Genomic DNA, 21,768 nt, shown 5'->3' with positions numbered 1-21,768 from the left:
CGCCTCCAGGCGCCGCGCTCACCGCGGCCGGCCGCGCCCTGGCCACGCGTCGCCCGGTTGTGCCCGTCGTCCCTACTCGTGGTGCACGCCCCACCTGCCGAGCGCTCCCCCGCGCCCGTCCGGCGGGTCCGTCGCCGCATCATCGCGGGTGACCGCACCGCCCGTGCCCTCCTCACCGCGCTCTACCGTCCGTCCTCGTCCCACCATGCCTCCCCCCCCCACCCCCGCCTGACGCCGCCGCCACCTCTTCCCCTGCGCTCGCCCGCGCCGCCCTGTCGTTGCCTCGCCGACGCCACCGCCCCCTGTGCCGCTTGCAGTCCTGCTCGCCGCCCTGCGTCCGTCTTTGCCCGCCACGGCCGGCCGGCGAGTCCCGCCGAAGCCACGGCCTCGCCCCGGCGACCTCCACCTGCCCCTCGGGCTCACCCGCTCGGGCGCTAGCGCCCCAGCGCCTGTGCCCGTTGTGGCCAGGGCCGCTGACCACTGGGCCAGTGCCCCTGGCCCTATGGCATGTGGGGCCCCAACCCCCACAGAACATTTTTTTAAATAACAATAATAAAAATAAAATTAATTAATTAATTAATTAAAGAATTAATTAACTGAATTAATTTTGATTAATTAAACTAATCAGATAATTAAACTAATTAAACATTAGTTATCTAATTAACCTGGTTAGTTAATTAGCTAATTAATTAGTATGACAGTGGGGCCCACCCCCTAATTAATACTAATTAGATTAATTAAATTGTTTAATTAAAGTGTGTCACTGACCAGTGGGACCCACTGGTCAGGTTGGACCAGTCAACTCTATTGACTGCTGACGTCAGCATGACATCATGATGATGTCATAAATCTAAATTTCGAATTAATTTAAATAATTAATTAAATTCCAGAAAATTAATAAAATCTTTAGAAAATTATATCTTTTAATCCGTAACTCGGATTAAAATATTTTCAACATGAAAGTTGCTCAGAACAACGAGGCGAATCCGGATACGCAGCCCGTTCGTCCGCCACGCATCCCTGGCATAGCAAACACACAACTTTCCCCCTCCGGTTCATCTGTCCGAAAACGCGAAACACTGGGAATACTTTCCCGGATGTTTTCCCCCTTCATTGGTACCACCTCGTACCGCGTTACGGAACACCTAGCATCACGCTTTGTCATGTCATGCATCGTCATGCATTTGTTTGCATTATATTTATTGTTTCTTCCCCCTCTTCTCTCGCTAGACACCGAGACCGACGCCGCTGCTACCCAGTACGACTACGGTGTTGACGACCCCTCTCTCTTGCCAGAGCAACCAGGCAAGCCCCCCCCCCCTTGATCACCAGATATCGCCTACTCTCCTCTATGCTTCTTGCATTAGAGTAGTGTAGCATGTTACTGCTTTCCGTTAATCCTATCCTGATGCATAGCTTGTCCTTGCTACTACTGTTGTTACCTTTACATGCAATCCTAATGCTTAGTATAGGATGCTAGTTTATCATCAGTAGCCATACATTCTTGTCCATCTGCCATGCTATACTATCGGGCCGTGATCACTCGGGAGTTGATCACGGGTATATACCTATACATAATATATGATACATGTGATGACTAAAAGACGGGTCGGCTCGTAGGAGTACCCGCGAGTGGATCTTTGTGGCGAAGCGACAGGGCAGGTTGAGACCACCTAGGAGAGAGGTGGGCCTGGCCCTGGTCGGCGTTCGTAGTTATTTCAAGATAACACGTTTAACGAGATCTTGGTATTTGATCTGAGTCTGGCCACTGGCCTATACGCACTAACCATCTACGTGGGGACAGTTATGGGCACTCGACGTCGTGGTATCAGCCAAAGCCTTCGTCACGTCAGCGACTGAGCGGCGCGCGCCGGATTGGAACGTAAGCCTGCTCTTGTATTAAGGGGGGTAGTTCTGCTTCCGGCCGCCCTTGCAACGTGCGGGTGTGCAATGGGCGATGGGCCCAGACCCCTGCGCCACAGGATTTAGACCGACGTGCTGACCTCTCTGTTGTGCCTAGGTAGGGCTGGGACGTGTTGATCTTCCGAGGCCGGGCATGACCCAGGAAAGTGTGTCCGATCAAATGGGATCGAGCATGTTGGGTTATGTGGTGCACCCCTGCAGGGAAGTTAATCTATTCGAATAGCCGTGATCTTCGGTAACAGGACGACTTGGAGTTGTACCTTGACCTTATGACAACTAGAATCACATACTTAATAAAACACACCCTTCCAAGTGCCAGATACAACCCGGTGGTCGCTCTCTAACAGGGCGACGAGGAGAGGATCGCCGGGTAGGTTTATGCTACACGATGCTACTTGGTGAACTTACCATCTACTCTCTTCTTCTGCTGCAAGATGGAGGTTACCAGAAGCGTAGTCTTCGAAAGGACTAGCTATCCCCCTCTTATTCCGGCATTCTGCAGTTCAGTCCACATATGATAGCCTTATTACAGTTGATACCAATGCATACATATGTAGTGTAGCTCCTTGCTTGCGAGTACTTTGGATGAGTACTCGCGGTTGCTTTTCTCCCCCTTTTCCCCTTTCCTATACCCGATTGCTGCGACCAGAGCCAGACGCCTCCGTCGACGACGACTACTACTACTCGGAGGTGCCTACTACTACGTGCAGCCCGCTGACGGCGACCAGGAGTAGTTTAGGAGGATCCCAGGTAGGAGGCATGCACCTCTTTCGATCTGTATCCTAGTTTGTGCTAGCCTTCTTAAGGAAAACTTGTTTAACTTATGTCTTTACTCAGATATTGTTGCTTCCACTAACTCGTCTATGATCGAGCTCTTGTATTCGAGCCCTCGAGGCCCCTGGCTTGTAATATGATGCTTGTATGACTTATTTTATTTGTAGAGTTGTGTTGTGATATCTTCCCGTGAGTCCCTGATCTTGATCGTACACATTTGCGTGTATGATTAGTGTACTATTGAATCGGGGGCGTCACAATGTGGCAGACCCGTTGACTAAATTTCTCTCCCAAGCAAAACATGATCACTCTTTGGGTGTTAATCACATAGTGATGTGAACTAGAATATCGACTCTAGTAAACCCTTTGGGTGTTAGTCACATGGAGATATGAACTAATCACATAAAGATGTGAACTATTCGTGTTAAATCACATGACGATGTGAACTAGATTATTGACTCTAGTGCAAGTGGGAGACTGAAGGAAATATGCCCTAGAGGCAATAATAAAGTTGTTATTTATATTTCCTTATATCATGATAAATGTTTATTATTCATTCTAGAATTGTATTAACCAGAAACTTAGTACATGTGTGAATACATAAAAAAACAAAGTGTCACTAGTATGCCTCTACTTGACTAGCTCGTTAATCAAAGATGGTTAAGTTTCCTAGCCATGGACAAAGAGATGTCATTTGATAAGCGGGATCACATCATTAGAGAATGATGTGATTGACTTGATCCATCCATTAGCTTAGCATGATGATTGTTACAGTTTCATTGCTACTGCTTTCTTCATGACTTATACATGTTCCTCAGACTATGGGATTATGCAACTCCCGAATACCGGAGGAACACCTTGTGTGCTATCAAACGTCACAACGTAACTGGGTGATTCTAAAGATGCTCTACGGGTGTCTCCGATGGTGTTTGTTGAGTTGGCATAGATCAAGATTAGGATTTGTCACTCCGAATATCGAAGAGGTATCTCTGGGCCCTCTCGGTAATGTAAATTACTATAAGCCTTGCAAGCAATGTGACTAATGAGTTAGTTATGGGATGATGCATTACGGAACGAGTAAAGAGACTTGCCGATAACGAGATTGAACTAGGTATTGAGATACCGACGATCAAATCTCGGGCAAGTAACATACCGATGACAAAGGGAACAACGCATGTCATTATGCGGTTTGACCGATAAAGATCTTCATAGAATATGTAGGAACCAATATGAGCATCCAGGTTCCGCTATTGGTTATTGACTGGAGATGAGTCTCTGTCATGTCTACATAGTTCTCGACCTCGTAGGGTCCGCACGCTTAATGTTCTGTGACTATTTGTATTATGAGTTATGTGATTTGATGACCGAAGTTTGTTCGGAGTCCCGGATGAGATCGGGGACATGACGAGGAGTCTTGAAATGGTCGAGACGTAAAGATCGATATATTGGAAGGCTATATTCAGACATCGGAAAGGTTTCGAGTGATTCGGGTATTTTTCGGAGCACTGGAGAGTTACGGGAATTCATATTGGGCCTTAATGGGCCATACGGGAAAGGAGAGAAAGGCCTCAAGGGTGCCCGCGCCCCTTCCCCATGGACTGGTCCAAATTGGACTAGGGAAAGGGGGCGCCCCCTTCCTTCCTTCTCCTTCTCCCTTCCCTTTTTCCTATTCCATGTGGGAAGTGGAATCCTACTAGGACTAGGGAGTCCTAGTAGGACTCCACATTTTGGGCGCGGCCTATGAGGGCAGGCCTCCTCCTCCCTCCATTCTTTATATACGTGGCTAGGGGGCACCCCATAGACACACAAGTTGATCATTGATCCCTTAGCCGTGTGCGGTGCCCCCCTCCATCATAATCCACCTCGGTCATATCGTAGCGGTGCTTAGGTGAAGCCCTGTTCCGGTAGCATCATCATCACCATCATCACGCCATCGTGTTGATGAAATTATCCCTTGAAGCTCTACTGGATCGTGAGTTCGCGGGACGTCACCGAGCTGAACGTGTGCAAATCGCGGAGGTGTCGTATCTTCGGTGCCAGATCGGTCGATCGTGAAGACGTACGACTACATCAATTGCATTGTCATAACGCTTCCGCTTACGGTCTACGAGGGTACGTAGACGATACTCTCCCCTCTCGTTGCTATGCATCAGCATAATCTTGCGTGTGCATAGGAAACTTTTGAAATTACTGCGTTCCCCAACATAGAGATAGAGAGATTAAAGAGGGAGATAGAAATACTGAATATTTCCACGTAGTGGCAAACCAAAGGAGGAGGAAAACCACCATCCACTCCTTGGATGGACCACAAGGGCCAGTCACTGATATTAAAGGAATGCTTGATATAGCCCGTAGTTACTATAAAAACTTATTTAAACAAGAAGATAGAGAAGGTTTCCATTTAAATCCATCTTTCTTCTCTAGTGAGGAAAAGTTAAGACTACTGAGAATGAGACTCTAGAACCTTCCTTCTCTGAGGAAGAGATTAAAAGGGTTGTCTTTGAATCTTACCCAGATGGGCCCTGGCCTAGATGGGATTCCCTTTTTCTTCTATCAGCACTTTTGGGGCATAATAAAAAAGACCTGATAGCCATGTTTGAGGTCTTCCATAGTGGGGATCTGGCTATTCATAGGCTTAATTTTGCTATGCTAACTTTGATCCCAAAAGAAGCTGATGCTTCCAGTATGAAGAAATTTAGACCTATTAGCCTGCTCAACTGCAGTTTTAAAAATTTCACCAAAGTACTTACTAATAGGCTAGCTATGATACTGCAAAGACTCATAGCCAACAATCAATCTGCCTTTTTGAAAGGTAGATATATCCTGGAGAGTGTGGTCACAACACATGAGGTGCTACACTCTGTTCATTCTAGTAAGAGGCAGGGTCTAGTCCTTAAGTTAGATTATGAAAAAGCTTTTGAGAAAGTGAATATAGAATTCCTTGAAGAACTCCTTAGAAACAGAGGCTTTGGGGAGAAATGGATCCACTGGATTCTGCAGATCACTAGAGGGGGGGTCAGTAGGGGTCAAGTTGAACAATACCGAGAGTGATTTCTTCCTTACTAGCAAAGGTTTGAGGCAGGGGGTCACCATTTCCCCCCTGTTATTTAACCTTGTAGTTGATGTACTCACTAGGATGCTAATGAAAGCAGCTGACCATAGATTGATTGAAGGCCTGTGCCCCGAGGTTTGTCCTGGAGGGATTATATGTCTTCAATATGCTAATGACACCATCTTATTCCTGGACAAGGACTTAGATCATTCTATGAACCTGAAAATGGTTCTATCTTGCTTTGAGAACATCTCTGGCATGAGAATCAATTACAATAAGAGTGAGCTCATTCCTATTAATATGGAAAATGCTGAGGTAGGGGATTTTCTGGATACATTAGAGTGTGCTGAGGGGTGTTTCCCCATTAAATATCTGGGCATTACTCTGCACTATGATAAACTTAGGAGAGAAGACATCCAACCACTAATTGATAAGATCATGAAAAGGATTGCTGGCTGGAGGGGGAAACTTCTTTCTTATAAAGGGAGAATAGTCCTCATCCAGGCCTGATTGGCTAGCATCCCTATTTATTTGTTGTCTTTCTTTAAATTCCCTAAATGGGCAATAGATATTATAAACACCCAAATGGCAAACTGCCCGTGGAATGACTTTGAAGGCCACAGGAAGTTGCACTTAGCTAACTGGAAATTGGTATGCATGAAAAAGGAATTTGGAGGCCTAGGCATTCCAAACCTGCAAGATATTAACCTTTGCCTTGTAGGGTCTTGGGTCAAAAGATATTATGAAGGGGAAGAGAAACCTTGGAGGAACATGATAGACCAAAAATATATGAGGGGCAAAACCAATCTCTTTGCTCCAAGCTCCTCCACTAGTGTCTCTAGGTTTTGGAAAGGAGTCAAATCCATCATCCAATCTTTGAAGTTTGGATACAGATGGAAGGTAGGAGTAGGGGATAAAATTAGATTCTGGGAGGACACTTGGTTTGGCACATCCCCACTAGCAGTCCAATTCTGGCACATCTACATGATTTGCAATGAGCAAAACAAGAGTGTCAGAGAGGTCTTTGATGATAGGATGATGGGACAGTTGTATCAGCTGATGGAGATAGCTAAAGACATTAAGTTTAGCAATGACCCCGACTCTCTAATTTGGCAACTTGAAAACAAAGGGATCTATTCATCTAGCTCTCTGTACCATGTGATCAACTTTAGAGGTGTGCAGCCTCTGTTCCTACCTGCGGTGTGGAAACTGGCAGTACCACCCAAGATGCATGTTTTCCTTTGGTTGTTTTCCCAGAATAAGCTTATGACTAGGGATAACCTGAGGAAAAGACACATAATCAAACCTGTAGATTGTGTATTTTGTGCTGAGAATGAGACTAATCGCCATCTGTTTTTTAACTGTGTTGTAGCCCAGAACATTTGGTCTTTTGTCAGTCGTTTTTTCCAAAAAAACTATGGGCGCGAACTTTGAATCCGTGGCCCGCTTCTGGATTTCTAACAAAAAACATGAAACTCTATGATTTTCAATAACACCATTTGGACTTCTATTACTCAGGTTTGGGAACTGATCCACAGAATGGTCAAATTCTGAGGGATTCTGACCCCAGAGGTGGACAAGGCCCTGATGGAGACTTTCTTGGAGGCGTTGATGAAGCTGCTCCAACAACCTTTGATGATCCCGAGTGGCTGAATATAAAGGGCACATGGTTTGATGGAGGTGCAAGCTGGGGGAACCTCAAAATCTCAGAAGATGAAGGCTTCCACTCCCCAACCAAGAAAAGAGACACCAACGGCAAGGCGATGCTCAGCCTCACCCTATGCATTTCAAAACCGAACCGAAAAACCATACCGAAAATAAACCGAACCGAACCGATTTTATGGTTTTTATGGTTTCTGGTTTCGGTATGGTATGAACTTTTCATACCGATTTGAACTTTGGTTTTTATGGTATATACCGAAAAACTGAACGGTTAACCGAATAAACCGAAGTAAAAATAAAATTTATATTTCTTGAGATGAACAACCATATAAGTTGTCATTTTTCTTGTACATGAGTCAAATTCACTAATAAGCATGTAAAATTTTCTTGTAACATAGTCATTTTTCTCTTTTTAAAATGCTAAGCACGTCCATAACCATCAACAGATGAATTAATACATGCATATATTCTTATATATATAGTCATATACTATTTGTGTAAAATAGTATGTGTTTTGAGTCATAAATTTGCAAATTATTATTACGTCATTTTTAAATTCGCGTCAACTTTAGTTTTTATGGTATATACCGAAACCATACCGAAATAATTTGGTATATACCGAAACCGAACCATATTTTAATTTCATACCATATTTACCGAAGTATTAATACCGTACAAACCGAAAAACCGTATAAACCGAACCATGTAAACCGAATAAACCGAACGCACAGGGTGAGCTCAGCCCGGTGTCCACGCCCGCGATCTGTTGGTCTCCTCAGGTGGCTCTGGCGCCCCCGCTCAAGTTCAGAAAGGGTGTTGACGCGATCATGATGTGAGCTGCAGCTGTCACGTTCCGTCGCGCGGTCGGAGATGCTGGACTCTTGTAGCCTGACATACCTTAGGCCAGTTTTTATCTTCCTCTGCCTTTCTTCTAGTCTTGTTAGCCTTGCTGTCATGCCTGGTTTGTAATAAAACCTGAACCTCTCGAGACAAGTAGCTGGTATGTAAGGGGACAACGCTGTATGGTTTCATTCTGAGTTAATGGAACCGGGGAGAGGCCTCCCTGTTCATCGAAAAAAAAATGTTAGTATGCTGTTTGCAGTATGTACAGTACACTGCTATCGCTACGGTATCAGTCTTAGGCGCGAGTGGTCCGTTTAACGACTGTCGGAGCTGAACCTATCGGCCTATCTGGGGTGTTCCGTAGAAGGAGCGCCTTGAATTATCTGTCTTCGGAGTATACAACTTCAAATGCTTCTCTGGTTAATCTAGGTCAGAATGATAGATTTCCTGTTCCATCCCGAAGCTCAGGCATACACTAGATGGTCTTTAGCTATGTACTTAGTTAATCCATGGATCCTTCCTTGATAGATGAGTGGTAAAAGCCTGAAGATATTTGCCTGTCAAGTAACAAGATAGACTTCATGTGAGCATATTTATTCTTCCACCTAATAGCTATTACTATCTGATTACAGAATACTCCCTCCGTAAAGAAATATAAGAGTGTTTAGATCACTAAAGTAATAATCTAAACGCTCTTATATTTGTTTACAGAGGGAGTAAAATATAAGGATGGAGCTAGGCTGCTTGTTGAGCTCCTTAGCAAAATCATAAAATCATTTCATCATACCTCTAAAGCCTAAAGGAAGAATCATCTTTAATAGGTGACTCTGATGCTGGAGATGAGAATGAATCACAAGAAGAGGCCCTAGCATCAATCAACATTGATATCACTTCTCGCATGCTAGGCCTATCCAATGGTGATTCACTGGTGCAGAACAATGCAATCTTCATCACCAGATTCATTTCTTCCACAACCCTCTTTGAGTTGAGATCGAGTCTGCTGTCAAAAACTTGAGAATTTGGTGTCATGCTGTTCATTGTCCGCCTCACCAAATTGACAAGATCTCCTCCTTTCTCAAGAGGCTGAATTGCACATTGCCCAGTCACTAGTTCCAACAAAACCACCCCGAAACTATAAATATCACACTTTTCAGTCACCTTCATGGTGAAAGCATACTCTGCATCACAAGAAGCACATAATTAGAAGCCATAAACCGCATAACTGTAATTCCTAGTGCAACAGTTCAGTAAATAAATCGAACCTGGGGCAATGTAACCGTATGAACCGGCTACAGCGGACATGGTCCTGCTGTTGGAAATGTCGATGATTTTTGCCAAACCAAAGTCTCCCACATGAGCCTCCATCATCTCATCGAGCAGTATGTTATTGGATTTAATGTCACGGTGAATCACCTTTGGCTTGCAATCGCTGTGAAGGTAGCGTAGGCCTTCAGCAGCCCCGAAGGCGATCCGGTACCGTGTGTCCCAGTCCAGGAGGTATGCGTCCTTGGTGCCATGAAGCAACTCTCCAAGGCTACCATTTTCCATGTACTCATACAGTATAAGATTGGAGTCCTGGTTGGAACAGAAACCATAGAGTTTGACGATGTTGCGGTGCCTGACATTTCCAAGGGTAGTTATCTCGGCTCGGAAGCTTCTGTCGACACTGGAACCTTCTCCTTGACATCTAAGCTTTTTCACTGCAACTCGTCGGCCATCAGGCATGACAGCCTTGTAGACTGTGCCAGAAGCACCCCTTCCAATCACAGCACTCTCCGAGAAGCTCCCGGTGGCTTTCAAAAGCTCCTGATAGGTTATCCGCTCCTTAAGAAAGTAGTGAGGACCAGAAAACCCAGTCTTGCGCTCTTCAGTTGATACAAGCTTGGGCATGTTGGATTTTAAGAGCCAGCAGACAAGTGCAATCAGCACCAATGAAACCAATATGACGATGATAGAGGCAACGCTGATGATCTTCTCTCTAAGAAACCGCTTGTTGTGTGCTGCTGCTTCATTGCTTGCGTAGGCTGCATGTGAACAAGCTTTTCCTTTGATACCGCAGAGGCCATTGTTCCCAAGGAAGTTGCTGCTGTCCAGGTGCTGGAACAGCAGGGTGCTGGGAAGCGACCCAACAAGATTATTGTAGGAAAGGTTGCACTCCATGAGGCTTGAGAGTTCAGTGAAGGAGGAAGGAACCTCTCCTTGAAGCTCATTGTTGTTCAAGTAGAGGTATTCCAGCATCCGCAAGTTCCCTAGCTGAGTTGGGATCTCACCGGATAGCATGTTGTAGCTGAGATTTAGAGCAATCTGGAGGGCATTGAGTTTGCCAAGCTCAACCGGCACAGAGCCGGACAGACGGTTGCCTCCCATCTGCAGCTCCGTGAGCCGGGAAAGGCCTCCAAAACTTGCAGGAATGGTGCCATTCAGACTGTTGTCTGATAGCTTGAGCTGCTCCAGGTTCACCAGTGTGCCGAGCTCCTTAGGAATGAGGCCGGCGAAGGAGTTTCTGCTGAGATCAAGCCTCTGTAGCTTTGTGCACCTTGCCAACTCCCGAGGAATGGGTCCGGTGAGCTGGTTGGATGATATATTGAAGGCGACAAGCTCCGTGAGGTTGCCAATGCCAGCGGGGACCTGTCCGACGAAGTAATTCCCCGACAGAATGAGCCTCTCTATGCTCCTGAACTTGCCGACCTCAGGCGGTATCGGGCCTGAGAAGCGGTTCTGGTTCATCTCAAGCGCCGACAGGTTCTGCATCGCCGACAGCTCCACGGGCAGGCTCCCCGTCAGCATGTTACCCCCCAGCCGGAGTTGGGTCAGGGTCTTGCAAGCCTTCACTCCCGGAGGCATGTTGCCGATGAGACGGTTTGACCCCAGGCTCAAGAAGATGAGCTTCTGGTGCCTGCACAGGTGCGGCGGGATGCTGCCCGTCAACCGGTTGTCCGACAAATCCAGCACCGACAGTGTGCTTCTCGCCCCTAGCAAAGGAGGGATGGCACCATGGATCTGGTTGTCGAACAGCTGCAGGTACTCCAAGCAGGGCAGGTTCTGAAACTCCATCGGAATTGCGCCGGTGAGGTTGTTGATGGACAGGTCTATTCTCCTTATGACACCCAGCTTGCCCAGCTCCCGCGGGATCCTGCCTTGCAGGCGGTTCTCGAAGAGGTGGAGCAGCCGTAGCGTCTGTATCTTGCCGAGCTCGCTCGGGATGGCTCCTGTCAGCTTGTTCTCTGACAGGTCAATCTCCACGGCGCTCTGCAGGTTCCCGAGCTCCTTTGGGATGGTGCCGCCCAGGTGGTTCCGGTAAATGTAGAGCTTTACGAGCATGGGCAGCGCCCCGAGCTCCCTCGGCACGCCGCCGGTGAAGGCGTTGTCGTTCAACGCCAGCATCTCCAGGTTCGTGCAGTTCCCCAGCTCCGGTGGGATCTCGCCGGTCAAGGCGTTCTGCCACAGGATCAACGTGGTGAGGTTCTTGAGCCGGGAGAGCTCGCGGGGCAGCGTCCCGGCGAGGCTGTTCTGCGCGAGCCCGAGCACCTCCAGGCTGCTGCACTCGCTAATCTCGACCGGGATCGGGCCGGAAAGGTCGTTGAGACCCGCGCGGACCACACGGAGCCGCTGCAGCGTGCGGACGGACGCGGGGATCCCGCCGGTGAGGTTGTTGGTGTAGATGACGAGCTCCTCCAGGGCGGTGAGGTTGCCGATGTAGGCGGGGATCTCGCCGGTGAGCAGGTTCTCGCTGAGGAAGAGCCGGCGGAGGGACGGGAGCGCGCAGAGCTCTGGCGGGACGGCGCCGTGGAGGGAGTTGGTGCTGAGGTCGAGCACCTCCAGCGCGCGGCACGCGGCGAGCCCTGCGGGGACGGGGCCGGACAGCGCGTTCTTGGACACGTTGAGCACGGCGAGCCGCGGGAGCGCGCAGACGGCGGGGGAGAGCGCTCCACCGAGGCCGAGCCCGTGGAGCGTGACGCCGGTCACCTCACGTGCGACGGAGCAGGCAATGCCGGCCCACCCGCACGGGCTCGCCGCGTCGTCCCAGCTCGAAAGGCGCACGTCGACGTCCACCAGCGCGCGCTTGAACTCCCGCAGCGCCGCCGCCTCGGTCTCCTTTTTGCTCCGTCGCTGCCACAGCCGAGCTCACGACGGCAAATAGAAGAATCGGGAGCAAGAAGTGCGCCACCGTCACCATTGCCATACGCGAGAAACAAACCCTTACCCAGGCAGGAGCTCGGGCCTCGGGCAGCACAGCGAAACACTTGCTAGACTAGACTGGCGGCAAGAAACAGAGTGCCATGGACCTCCTTCCCCACCCACTATGACTATGCCACCAGGAAACAGCAGGCCATGGGCGAGGTGGGTGGCACTGGTCACTGGTCGCTCCCGCAAGCGCAAGCGCAATATCTAGTGAGTGGGAGCTGCAGGGGAGGGAGGCAGTAAGCAGAGGAGTGAAGCTTTAAGGGCGGCGTGCAGGTGCACTGTGCTGTGGGCGCATGGCGCTGGCATTTCCCCGAGCAGGCGGTGCGCGGGGAAGGGCGTGGGGAGTGTCTTTGGACCCGGCCGTCAGCCACACAATTGCCTCGCCCTCAACACGATGACGCGTAGACGAAATAGTAGACTCGTCGCAGTAAAGTACGTGTGTCCGTGTGGATTACGGATCACCCGCTAGCCGAAAGCGCCGTTTTGGTTTTGGAAAAAGAGGTGTCGTTAACATAAGCACTTTGTGGCTAGGATTACGTGTGTTTTATCTCGTACAGTACCTTTTTCATTTCTTAGGGCTTGGAGATTTTGCATGCACTCCCACTCAACTAGTATTAGGACGAGCTGGCCTCTTCAAGTTATACAAGCATGCTATGATTCATATTTTGGTTGGGAGGAATTTCAAATGAATCCTAGGAATACAGCAGATGTACTTAAGAATGATAATGCAATAATAACATCGATTGGATATGTGCATCACAATAGTGCACAGGCACAGGCCGTGTCTATCCCCTTTTCGAAAAGAAACCGAGACTCTTGAGTGATCTCCTCGCTGTGTATCAAAAGTATATCAATAGCGCACGACCCTCAGGTTCAGTTTTCACCGGCACTGGTGATAACGGTTGAGAGTATCTTTGCGTTTCACGGAATTCACGGAAACCATTTTCTTAAAGTGTTTACTTTTCAATCATATCTTTGGCCAAGTAGCTAGCTACCTGTCATTTCATCTCCACAGCTCGCTCGCTAGGTTCATGTGGTGTCGGCTTGAGTTACATCCACCCCCTTAGCCCTAGCTACATAGCCTAGCCAGCAACACATAGAGCCAGCCAAATTTTACATCACATCATATCGCACACTAACCATGGGCATTTCACAGCGATCGCATCAGGCAGTGTATAATTTTCGTTTCAACATCAGGTAATAATTAAGCTACGAAATTCAGATTCTCCAAGGGAAGGAATCCTTTTGATATCTTTAGCACATCTTGAAGGCATGTAAAAAACGTTCTTATATTATAGGACAGAGGGGGTATTTTTTCTTTTTATGTTTTTGACCGGGTCAGTCATCTGAAATAACTAAGCATAAGAAAATATGTGCTGACATACCAGCACACATCACTGGTTAGGCCAAGAACTTTTGTACCATGCATGCAGATAATTCAACAGCCGGTATGCTCTATATAGAATCAGTATAGATCGAGCACGTACACATGCAGGGTAGGCATCTTGTTTGTTTAGTGAGGTCAATATATATCTAACGTTCTGCATGAATTCGGCCTTCGCAGTAGTAGTCTCCCGTTCGGCCAAATATACCTTGTCTGTACATGCAAAGAAAGTTAGGCCCTCGGCAACCAAGGTATATTCTATGTGTGTTCCAGAGTATGTGAAACCTAAATAAAGCTATCGAATCAAGAACAAGAACACAGTGATGTTTTTCTCCCGAATACAGACGAAATGTCTGATCATAGCATATCTACGGCGGCAGATAAATTAGGCCACTAGTGTATGGAGGCCATGCCTAACAATGTATGGCTATGGATAGATTAGAGATGAACAGTGTGCCTAGGTATAAAGTAAAGTAAAAATCATCTTCTTTTTGGAAAAAAAAAGGCAAAATCATGAAGCGTGCACTGTTTTCCTGCCCAAGCAACGACGGACAATGTTCAATGCAAGTTGCCAAAGAAACCTCATCCTTTGCCTGTTGAATGTTGCCACTGACTATCTCACCGGGGATGTCCACTAAATCAAGATCTATCCTCCTCAATTGCGAAGAATTATTTTCTCCACTGCGTCTGGCATTTGCACTTCATATGATGTAACCTCATAGGCAGCTGTGCATTCAAGCCTTTCTCCAAGGCAGGTTACCAGACTTACAGTATTTAACTAAAAACTACCACAATTCATGGAACCATGCCTACAAATTACCACTTTACAAATTTGTGTCCAAAACTATCATTTTCTTACTAATTCTTGACTAAAAACTATCAAGTCTGAAAAAAGCCCGATTCGACTCGTTTAAATTCGACTATGACAGAGTTGGCCCACACGTTAGTGTCTAACTTCTTGCTCCTCCTATATCTTCCTAAAAAAGGCAATCTAGTCCCCGTAAGTTTTGCAAAAAAGCAATCAGATCCTTATTAATTTTGAAAAAAAGCAATCGAGTCACTTTACGCCGACCATGTTTGGCGGCGGCCATAGCAACCATCCGAGTTCGTTCATGCCGCTCTCCGTGGTGGACATGGCCACCGTCGTCGAGCAGCGCCTCGAGGCCCGCGCTCTAGCGCCGGCTGCGGCCAGCCGCTGCTGGTGTCTGCTCCTCCGTTGGCCGCGCTTTGCTCCTTGCCGCTGGTGTTCTCAGGCGGACGACGACTATTGTCTTCGCTGCTGCTCCTTGGGCGGGCGGAGCTAGCTAGCTTCCACGCACCACGGACGGACACAGCCAGAGCTAGCGGCTCCCGTGCGTACCGCGGCTAGCCGGAGCTAGTTAGCTCACGGACGCAGCCCGAGCTAAGCCACCGTCGATGCATGCCGTCGCTGCTACTTGCGGCCGCCGCCGCTGCATGCCGCTTATGCTATTTGAAAAAATACTAGGGACCTGATTGCTTTTTTAGCCCGCTTATGTGTGGGCTCAACTAGTCAGAAACACGTTTAAACGAGTCGAATCGGGATTTTTTCAGACTTGGTAGTTTTTAGTCAAAGATTAGTGAGAAAATGGTGGTTTTTGGCATAAATTTGTAAAGTGGTAGTTTGTAGGCACGATTCCACGAATTGTGATAGTTTTTTGTTAAATACTCCCTGACTTACTTTGTTTCATTTTATATCGGATCTTTGCAGTGCAGAAATGTCCACAGCGAAACCCTTGATCCCTGCTTAGTTGGAGCCAAGCTTTCTCCAACCCCTTCAAAAGGCTGGGTGGCAAGCTTAAGCGCGGGGCGAGTAGATTTTCACGATGGACCCACAGATTTGTTAGCAACATCAAGTTCCAAATCCGGATCATGAATGAGATCATGCTACGGCTTATGTCGCGATGGAGTCCAGAGAGCTCTCCCTGGAGGAACATCGAAAATGCGCTGGGGCATGCACCTATGAAAATGACTGCAGCCATCCATCAGCGCCATGATCTGTGTAAGTTAGAAAGAGAAGGATTGCATGCATCGGTAATTCCATTGATCGTGCACTAGGCACATATATAGATACAAGGGGATGCACCTGTTGTCTTGTCTCCCAAGATACATACAAGGGGAGAGAGACGTGACAAGTGCAATATACAAAACTCTGACCTATATACGTACATGCAATGTAAACCCTTCGTCATGACATCGGTGAACTGCTGATCGTGGGCACATGCAGAACTCGAATGCGGCCAAGCGCAACCTGCTCACGAACAAAGTGAATGTCGAGCTCAATGTGCTTTGTTCGTCGATGATGAACAGTGTTGGCCGAGAGCTAGACCGCTGAGACGTTGTCACAGTAGACAATCGTGGCCTTGGGAACCTCACACAATAGCTCCTGAAGTAGCTGACGTAGCCAGGAGCACTTTGCAACGGCATTGGCCACAACCAGGTACTCCGCCTTAGCACTCAAGCGAGAAACCGTAGGTTGTCGTTTAGACAACCACGATATCAGCGAGGGCCCAAGGTAGACACAGTAGCCATATGTAGATCGACGAGTGTCGGGGCAGCCAGCCCAGTCGACATTGGAGTAGGCGACAAGGTCGATGGTGGAGGAAGCCGTCAGGGTGAGACACATAGCCATGGTGCCACGTATATACCGAAGAATACACTTCACCAGAGTCCAATGAGTGTCACGAGGGGAGTGCATGTGAAGGCACACCTGCTGCACAGCGTACTGCAGATCCGGCCGCGTGAGCGTGAGATACTGGAGGGCGCCGACAATGGAGCGGTAGAAGGCAGTGTTGGACGCCGGAGATCCCTCGAGGTGGACACCTTGGCCTTCATGTCAACCGGTGTGGAAGCGGGCTTGCAGTTAAGGATGCCAGCTCGCTCCAAAAGCTCGTGGGCATACTTTTGCTAATGCAGAAAGAAGCCTGTGGTGCGGCGGACAACCTCGATGCCGAGGAAGTAATGAAGGGCCCCCAAGTCCTTAAGGGCAAACTCGGCACTGAGATGAGAAGTGATCTGCTGGAGCAGCGCAGAAGATGATGCTGTCAGTATGATGTCGTCGACATATAGGAGGAGATACGCAGTGGCGGCTCCCTGATGATAGATGAATAGTGAGGCGTCGGATCAGGTGTACCAAAACCCCAACTATTGAAGGAAGGCTGCGATATGCGAATACCATGCCCGGGGTGTCTGCTTCAACCCATAGAGCAAACGGGAGAGCAAGCACACACATGGTCCGGGTATGCGGCATTGACGAATCCAATAGGCTGATGACAGAACACCTGCTCATCCAGATGACCATGCAGGAGGGCGTTGGACATGTCCGGCTGGTGTACCGGCCAGGCACTCGAGGCGGCCAACGGAAGCACCGCACGAATCGTGCCTGGTTTGACAACCGAAGCGAAGGTGTCGGTGAAGTCCATGCCGGCTCACTATAGAAAACCACGCACCACCCAGCGCACCTTATAGCACTCAAGAGAACCGTCGGGGCATGTCTCGTGGCAGAACACCCACTTGTCGGTGATGATGTTGGCATGGGGAGGCCTGATACGTCTCCATCGTATCTACTTTTCCAAACTATTTTGCCCTTATTTTTTACTCTAGTTTGCATGATTTGAATGGAACTAACCTGGACTGACGCTGTTTTCAGCAGAATTGTCATGGTGTTATTTTTGTGCAGAAATAAAAATTCTCGGAATGACCTGAAACTTCACGGAGATGATTTTTGGAATTCATAAAAAATATTGGCGAAAGAATCAACCGAAGGGGCCCACACCCTAGCCACAAGGGCGGGGGGCGCGCCCTTTGACCTTTTGGGCCCCCTGGACCTCCAACGACCTCAACTCCAACTCCATATATTCACCTTCGGAAGAAAAAAAATAGAGAGAAGGATTCATCGTGTTTTACGATATGGAGCCGCCGCCAAGCCCTGTTCTTTCTTAGGAGGGAAGATCTGGAGTCCGTTTTAGGCTCCGGAGAGGGCAGTCCATCGCCATCGTCATCATCAACCATCCTCCATCACCAATTTCATGATGCTCACCGCCATGCGTGAGTAATTCCATCGTAGGCCTGCTGGACCGTGATGGGTTGGATGAGATTTACCATGTAATCGAGTTAGTTTTGTTAGGGTTTGATCCCTAGTATCCACTATGTTCTAAGTTTGATGTTTCTATGACTTTGTTATGGCTAATGCTTGTCACTAGGGCCCGAGTGCCATGATTTCAGATATGAACCTATTATGTTTTCATGAATATATTTGTGTTCTTGATCCGATATTGCAAGTTATAGTCACCTACTAACTGTTATGATCTGGCAACCTCGGAGTGACAATAGTCGGGACACTTCCTGGTGATGATCGTAGTTTGAGGAGTTCATGTATTCACGAAGTGCTAATTCTCTGGTATGGTACTCTATTAAAAGGAGGCCTTAATATCCCTTAGTTTCCAATAGGACCCCGCTGCCACGGGAGGGTAGGACAAAAGATGTCATGCAAGTTCTTTTCCATAAGCACGTATGACTATATTCGGAATACATGCCTACATTATATTGATGAATTGGAGCTTGTCCTATGTCACCCTATGTTATAACTGTTGCATGATGAATGCCATCCAACATAATTATCCATCATTGATTCATTGCCTACGAGCTTTTCATATATTGATCTTTGCTCGGTTGCTTTTCTGTTGCCACTGTTACGATTGCTACAAAACTGTTACTGTTACTTTTGCCACTGTTACCGTTACTTCCATATTACTTTGCTACTAAATACTTTGCTGCAGATATTAAGTCTTTCAGGTGTGTTTGAATTGACAACTCAGCTGCTAATACTTGAGAATATTCTTTGGCTCCCCTTCTGTCGAATCAATAAATTTGGGTTGAATACTCTACCCTCGAAAACTGTTGCGATCCCCTATACTTGTGGGTTATCAAGACCTTTTTTTGGTGCCGTTGCCAGGGAGCATAGCTCTATTCTATGAGTCACTTGGGATTTATATCTGTTGATCACTATGAGGAATCTGAAAGACAACAAAACCAAGATCTATCCCTCAACTACGAGGGGAGGTAAGGAACTGCCATCTTGCTCTGCACTTGATTTTCCTTCTGTTTTGAGTAAACTAGCGACACCTACACCTTCTATTGATTCCGATATGTCGCATGTTATTGATGATGCCACTTCTGCTATGCATGATGCTTATGATGAAACTACTTCTCTGCTTGATAATACTGTGCCACTAGGTGAATTTCTTGATGAACAACTTGCTAGGGTTAGAGAGAATGAAATGACTGAAACTGATGATATTATTGAAACTAAAGATTATGATTCTCCCCTAGAAATGAATTGCCTGTTGTACCTGAGGGTTATGTTATGGATGAAGAAACTGCTAGAGACTTCTTTGCTTGCAATGATAGAGAGGATCTTAAGAAATTGTTAGCTAGGCTAAAAGAAAAATCCTTGAATGCTAGAATGAAATATGATCCCAATTTTGCTACTTCACCTATCTTTGTTACTGATAAGGACTATGAATTCTCTGTCGATCCTGAGTTAATTACTTTGGTTGAATCCGATCCTTTCTATGGTTATGAATCCGAAACTGTTGTGGCACACCTTACTAAATTGAATGATATAGCCACCCTATTTGCTCATGAGGAAAAAATTCGCTATTACTATATTCTCAAATTGTTTCCTTTCTCATTAAAGGGTGATGCTAAGTTATGGTTTAATTCTCTTGCTCCTGGTTGTGTGCGTAGTCCCCAGGATATGATTTACTACTTCTCTGCAAAATATTTCCCCGCTCATAAGAAACAAGTTGCCTTACGGTAAATATTTAATTTTGTGCAAATTGAATAAAATAGTCTCCCACAAGCTTGGGGGAGGCTTCTCCAATTACTTAATGCTTTGCGTGATCATCCTTTCAAGAAAAATGAAATACTTTATATCTTTTATAATGGACTAATCGATGCTTCCAGAGACCATCTGGATAGTTGTGCTGGTTGTGTTTCAGGGAAAGAACTGTTGAGCAAGCTGAATTGCTATTGAATAATATATTGAGTAATGATAATGATTGGACACTTCCTGAACCAACTCCTAAACCAACTCGGAAGAAAAGGGGTATTCTATTTCCCAGTCCTAAATATATGCAAGAGGCAAAGCAATCTATGAAAGAAAAAGGTATTAGAGGTGAAGATGTTAAGAATTTACCACCTATTGAAGAAATACATGGTCTTGACAACCCGACACAGGTAGTAGAGGTAAACTCTCTCCGTAGATTTGATGAAGGTGATACTCCTCATAATAAGTCTGCTAGTCAATGCTTGGATGAGTTTGATAATTTCATTGTTAAACAAGAAAATTTCAATGCTTATGTTAGTAGACAATTGAAATGTAATGCTTACATGCTTGACCACTTGGGTGATTATATGAGTAGGACTATGAATGATCTTAAGCTTATTAGCAAACATGCTTCCATGGTTACAACTCAAGTAGAAAAAATACTTAAGACATGGGATGATTTGCTTAATGAGTTAAATAATAAGAATACTGATAATGCTGTTAGGGTTATGACTAGAGGTGGTAAGATGACCCAGGAACCTTTCTATCATGAGGGCCATCCGAAGAGAACTGAGCAGGATTCTCAGAGAATTAATACTGGTGCACCTAGTCCTTCTAATAAAAAGAAAAAGAAAACTAATAGGACTTTGCATGCTTCTAGTGAACCTGTTGTAGACACAGCTGAGAATCCCAATGATACTTCTATTTCTGATGCTGAGACACAATCTGGTAATGAACATGAACCTAGTGATAATGATGATGTTCATGTTGAAGCTAAACCTAGTAATGATGTACAGATTGAACCTGCTATTGATCTTGATAACCCACAATCAAAGAATCAACGTTATGATAAGAGAGACTTTGTTGCTAGGAAACACATAAACCCATGCCCTTTCCCCCTAAGCCTTCCAACAAAAAGGATGATGAGGATTTTGAGCACTTTGCTGAAATGATTAGACCTATCTTTTTGTGTATGCGTTTGACTGATATGCTTAAAATGCCTCCTTATGCTAAGTATATGAAAGCTATTATTACAAATAAAAGAAAGATACCTGAAGCTGAAATTTCCACCATGCTTGCTAATTATACTTTTAAGGGTGGAATACCAAAGAAACTTGGAGATCCAGGAGTACCGACTATACCATGCTCCATTAAAGGAAACTATGTTAAAACTGCTTTTATGTGATATTGGATCTGGTGTTAGTGTTATGACTTTCTCTTTATATTGTAGACTTGATTTGAATAAGTTGACACCTACTGAAATCTCTGTGTAATTGGCTCATAAATCAACTGCTATACCCATCGGCATTTGCGAGGATGTGCCTGTTGTGGTTGCAAACGTTACTATCTTAGCGAACTTTGTTATTCTTGATCGTCCCGAGGATGACAGTATGTTGATCATCCTTGGTAGACCATTTTTGAATATTGCAGGGGCTATTATTGATTGAAACAAAGGCAATGTCACTTTTCATGTTAATGGTAATGAGCATACGACACACTTTCCGAAGAAACAACCTCAAGTTCATAGTATCAATTCTATTGGAAAAATTTCAACTATTACTATTGGAGGTTTTGAATTCCCTCTTCCTACTGTGAAAAAGAAATATGATATTCTTATTGTTGGGGACATGCATATCCCCATTGAGGTAAGCTAGTGTTACTTGAAAATTCTCCGGTTTCATGTCATTCGGAAGAAGTTTGTTAATAAGACTTGATCAACCTTGTTAATGGATTCCTTTTGATGAGCATGAGATGGATGAATTTAGAAGGCACAACTCTCTGTACCCATCCTTTACTTTCTGTTATTTAGATTAAATAAAGCAAATACAATATTTTCTGTCTATTTTCTGAATTATCCATGCAATAAAAAATGTCCCA

General features: G+C 46.2%; 1 protein-coding gene across 1 annotated transcript; it reads right to left on the bottom strand.

Moving 5' to 3' along the window:
• Positions 1 to 7,972: 7,972 nt before the first annotated feature.
• Positions 7,973 to 12,373, bottom strand: LOC125537368 (leucine-rich repeat receptor-like serine/threonine-protein kinase At1g17230). The gene is made up of 3 exons (XM_048700674.1): positions 9,517 to 12,373; positions 9,042 to 9,432; positions 7,973 to 8,811 (listed from the first exon to the last, which is right to left on the bottom strand). Exons 1-2 carry the CDS (start codon positions 11,636 to 11,638, stop codon positions 9,044 to 9,046), a joined length of 2,511 nt encoding a protein of 836 aa, XP_048556631.1. The 5' UTR covers positions 11,639 to 12,373; the 3' UTR covers positions 7,973 to 8,811; positions 9,042 to 9,043.
• Between the last annotated feature and the right edge of the window lie 9,395 nt (positions 12,374 to 21,768).

Source organism: Triticum urartu, chromosome 2 (genome assembly GCF_003073215.2).
Source record: "Triticum urartu cultivar G1812 chromosome 2, Tu2.1, whole genome shotgun sequence".
NCBI classification, from domain to species: domain Eukaryota; kingdom Viridiplantae; phylum Streptophyta; class Magnoliopsida; order Poales; family Poaceae; genus Triticum; species Triticum urartu.
This window is presented reverse-complemented; position numbering and strand designations above follow the sequence as displayed.

Excerpts from the sequence above, each read along its gene's own strand:
- LOC125537368 (XM_048700674.1), bottom strand. The coding sequence starts at position 11,638 with ATGCTGGCGTTGAACGACAACGCCTTCACCGGCGGCGTGCCGAGGGAG. Across the intron at positions 9,433-9,516 it reads ATACGGTTACATTGCCCCAG|AGTATGCTTTCACCATGAAG; the intron begins GTTCGATTTATT and ends CTTGTGATGCAG.